Here is a 3,271-nt window from a genome sequence, read left to right as displayed (position 1 = left end):
TCAAACAGACCATAAAGCAGGGGATGCTTTAGGGGCGGGGCTACACGCTGATTGACAGGTCTCTACCAGAGTACACTTCTTGTACTACTTCTTCATAACATGTTCTCTTGTTATTATGTGACTTGTAGGGGGAAAATCTAAACACACCGGCCCGCAGTTCTTCCTTCAGGGCCAACAGCAAGGGCCCCGCCACACCCAAACGGTACGAAACACACACACACACACACACACACACACACACACACACACACACACACACACACTCACTCACGGATTACAGTCACACTGACCCAACGTGGTTCTGCTGTTTTTTTAGGGTGAGGTCTAACAGGAGTCGCGCCCAGTCGCCCTGCTCCCCCTGCCATTACCCCCCCTCCCCACTGCGGCAGAGGGCCGCCACCACCCCCGGCACCGACGACAGGGCTCACCCCGAGGTCAAAGGTCACAGCACCCTGGAGAGGAAATCCACCAAATCTGAGACCTCGGAGAAAAGGATCCCAAAATCCACCAGCAAAGAGCTGAACGCAGGTAGACGGGCGGTGTGTGTGTTCCTCTCCTGCACCAAGCTAAAGGAGGACGAGTGTTCCAGTGAGGACGCTCAGAGGGGCGTTCACTGACCTGGTTTATGTCAGAGAGCTAAACGTTAGAATCTCTTCAGCTTATTTATTTTTTGATAAGTCACGCTTCTCCTCCGTCTTCGTCTCGACCTCACAGAGTCTCCGGGAACGCCGACGGGCCGGAGCGTCGGTGGGACGACGGACGCCGAGGAGGCGTCCAGGCTGCTGGCTGAGAGACGCCGACTGGCCCGAATACAGAAGGAGCAGGAGGAGAGACAGCGGCAGGAGGACGAGAGGTGGGCGTACTTCTACATTTGAATAATCGATATAATAGTTTCTTTGTCTTTTGTGAGCGTAAACTTAATATCTTAATATTTATGGGAAGATAATTTGCAGATTAATCGATAAATAATCCTTACTTCCAGCTGTGTTATGCATGTTTACATGTATATTTATGTGTACAGCTCGTGTTTTAAAGTATTTAAGTTATCATTCTGGTACGAATCTCACTGTTAATAAAATGTCAGGATTTACAGTTTCACACGTACGATATCTGTGTTAGACGAGGACCGATGTCGTCTCCCATCATGTAACATTTAACAGCACTTTTGTCCAAAATACTAACAATCTGATGAACGTCACAAACACCAGAAACACATTTAAAACCAGCAGCTGAGTCCAGAATCGGAGAGAAAACAGTGATTATTCTCTAGTTGGTGCTAGCGTTGTACGGTGGCCCGCACAGCTCAAACCTTGCTGTGTTCCCTCCAGGCTGAGGGCCGAGGAGGAGCAGAGGAGGCAGCAGGAGGCCAAAGGGAGGCAGGAGAGAGACGCTCTGCAGGCCGAGGAGGAGAGAGTGAGGAGGGAGGAGGAGAGGAGGAACAAGGAGGACGAGGAGAGACGGCAGAAGGAGCAGAGATGGAAGGACATGCAGGATCAGCTGGACAGAGAGGTCAGCCCACAGACATGTGTTGTAATGTATTTCTTTATGTACTGCTGTATTGTTTTGTCCACTCATATGTAGAGAGAGGATGTGATTGAGTGCTGCTGGGTGTGTTTCAGAGGGAGGAGGCCTGCCTGCGAGCCCAGAGAGAGGCCGAGAGGAAGAGGCAGGAGAGAGAGCTGCTGCACATCCAGGAGGAGCAGGAGAGGCTGCAGAGGAAGAAGGTATCAAGAGATACACACACACATGTATGTCAATATTAAACCTGGTGAAGGAGGAGAACATGTTGAAACAATTAATTCAATTCTTGTGTCTGTTATTTACAGAGAATTGAGGAGATCATGAAGAGAACGAGGAAGAATGAAGCGGAGCCTCTGTCTGGTGCTGCAGGTGAATGTTGAATACATCTCCTTTATTTACTGACAGAATGTGAAGAACTCAGGGAGAGAAAAGGTTCAAACTTTCTGTTTATGAATGAAACGTTTGACATATAAAATGTTGTTTAAGCGCGCCATCATCTGGATTTACATATAAGATGATCTCTTTAAGGTTAAAAGGACTAATAACACCCTCCTAGAGACTAACAAGCTCCCTGATATATTGATTTATTTTGTCTTTATTTATTGTTCTGTTGCTCATTTCAAGACTCATTCAATCCATCTTCACCACGTGTTGTTGTTGTTTTAATTGGATGTGAACTTTTCTTCCATAATTAGCATGATTTGTTTTCTCTTTAATGAAAGCGCCTCAGGTGCAGTGTGAGTCAGCAGTGTTACACAGGCGGGAGGACAGCGCCTCCTGGTGCTTTAAAGGAGAGCCACACCGAGCACACAGCAGCAGGAGTAAACTCTCTGAACCCCAAAGAGGCTTCACGCTGCAGCTGCTTGTTATCAGCTCAGAGCTGGACAGACTCATCAAACCGGACAAATAAATAATCAAGAAAGAAAATGTCTCAACAACGAAACTGCTGCTTCACTTGTTTTATTGAATCTGTGACGAACAAGCAGCCAGTTACTGACTGCGCATAACATCAGAATATATCATTCATCACTTCAACTGTAGTTTTGAGTTTGATTGCTCTTTTATTTTATATATCTCTTATTATTTATCTCTTCTCTATTTGTCCGTACTTGTTTCTGTCCTTCTTTAGGAAGCTTCTCGTGTCAGAGATGCCTGAATCAGGCCTTCTACGTCTCCTCTCTAATAACGTTCCACCGTTTAATCTTCCCAGAGAAGCGTGACTTTTTAAAGGACACTGTGTGTTTGCAGCGTCTGACTTGAGGCCGGAGGCGGCGGTCCCGTCGGAGGAGGACGTCCCGACTCCAGCCGAAGCCCCCGTCATCATGCTGGGACCCCTGGAGAATAAGGGCTTTGTGGAGGAGCTGTCTGACGGAGTCCAGTCCATGGACGTCAGGTGAGACGTCTTCGTTTGTCTCTGCTTGTCCCACCTGTCTTCCTAGGTGTCGTCTACGTCTGCATTGAGGTGACTCCCCACGTACCAATCAGACTTTCTTTATCCAGTCTCGCATTTCATTGTCATCACATGCTGCTCGTCCAAACCAGACTGACTGTAAGAAGTGGTCGCAGTCATCGTGACGTCACTCGTTGGTTTGTGGATGTTTTTGAAGCCTCGAGTTCGGCGATTTCGCCGTCGCCATCTTTACGGCTGTCAGCATATTGGGCTTTTTTTGCAACCAGTGAACAGGAAGTGACCATATGTGGATTGAGGAGGAGTGACGTAGAGACGCCGTATACGTCTCTGGTAGAGACC

General features: G+C 47.8%; 1 protein-coding gene across 1 annotated transcript; it reads left to right on the top strand.

The window, feature by feature from the left end:
- Positions 1-128: 128 nt before the first annotated feature.
- On the top strand, positions 129-3,245 carry LOC116379985 (MAP7 domain-containing protein 2-like; the record flags this gene model as incomplete). The annotated part of the gene is made up of 7 exons (XM_031841940.1): positions 129-202; positions 317-528; positions 715-853; positions 1,329-1,509; positions 1,620-1,724; positions 1,827-1,890; positions 2,770-3,245. Coding segments are annotated over 7 exons (924 nt in total), but the record flags the coding sequence as incomplete, so codon positions are not given.
- Positions 3,246-3,271: the final 26 nt, after the last annotated feature.

This window comes from Anarrhichthys ocellatus, unplaced genomic scaffold, assembly GCF_004355925.1.
Source record: "Anarrhichthys ocellatus isolate YVR2014 unplaced genomic scaffold, GSC_Weel_1.0 scaffold5708, whole genome shotgun sequence".
In the NCBI taxonomy this organism is placed as follows: Eukaryota; Metazoa; Chordata; class Actinopteri; order Perciformes; family Anarhichadidae; genus Anarrhichthys; species Anarrhichthys ocellatus.
Note: the sequence above shows the minus strand (reverse complement) of the source record. Positions and strands in the feature narration are given on the sequence as shown.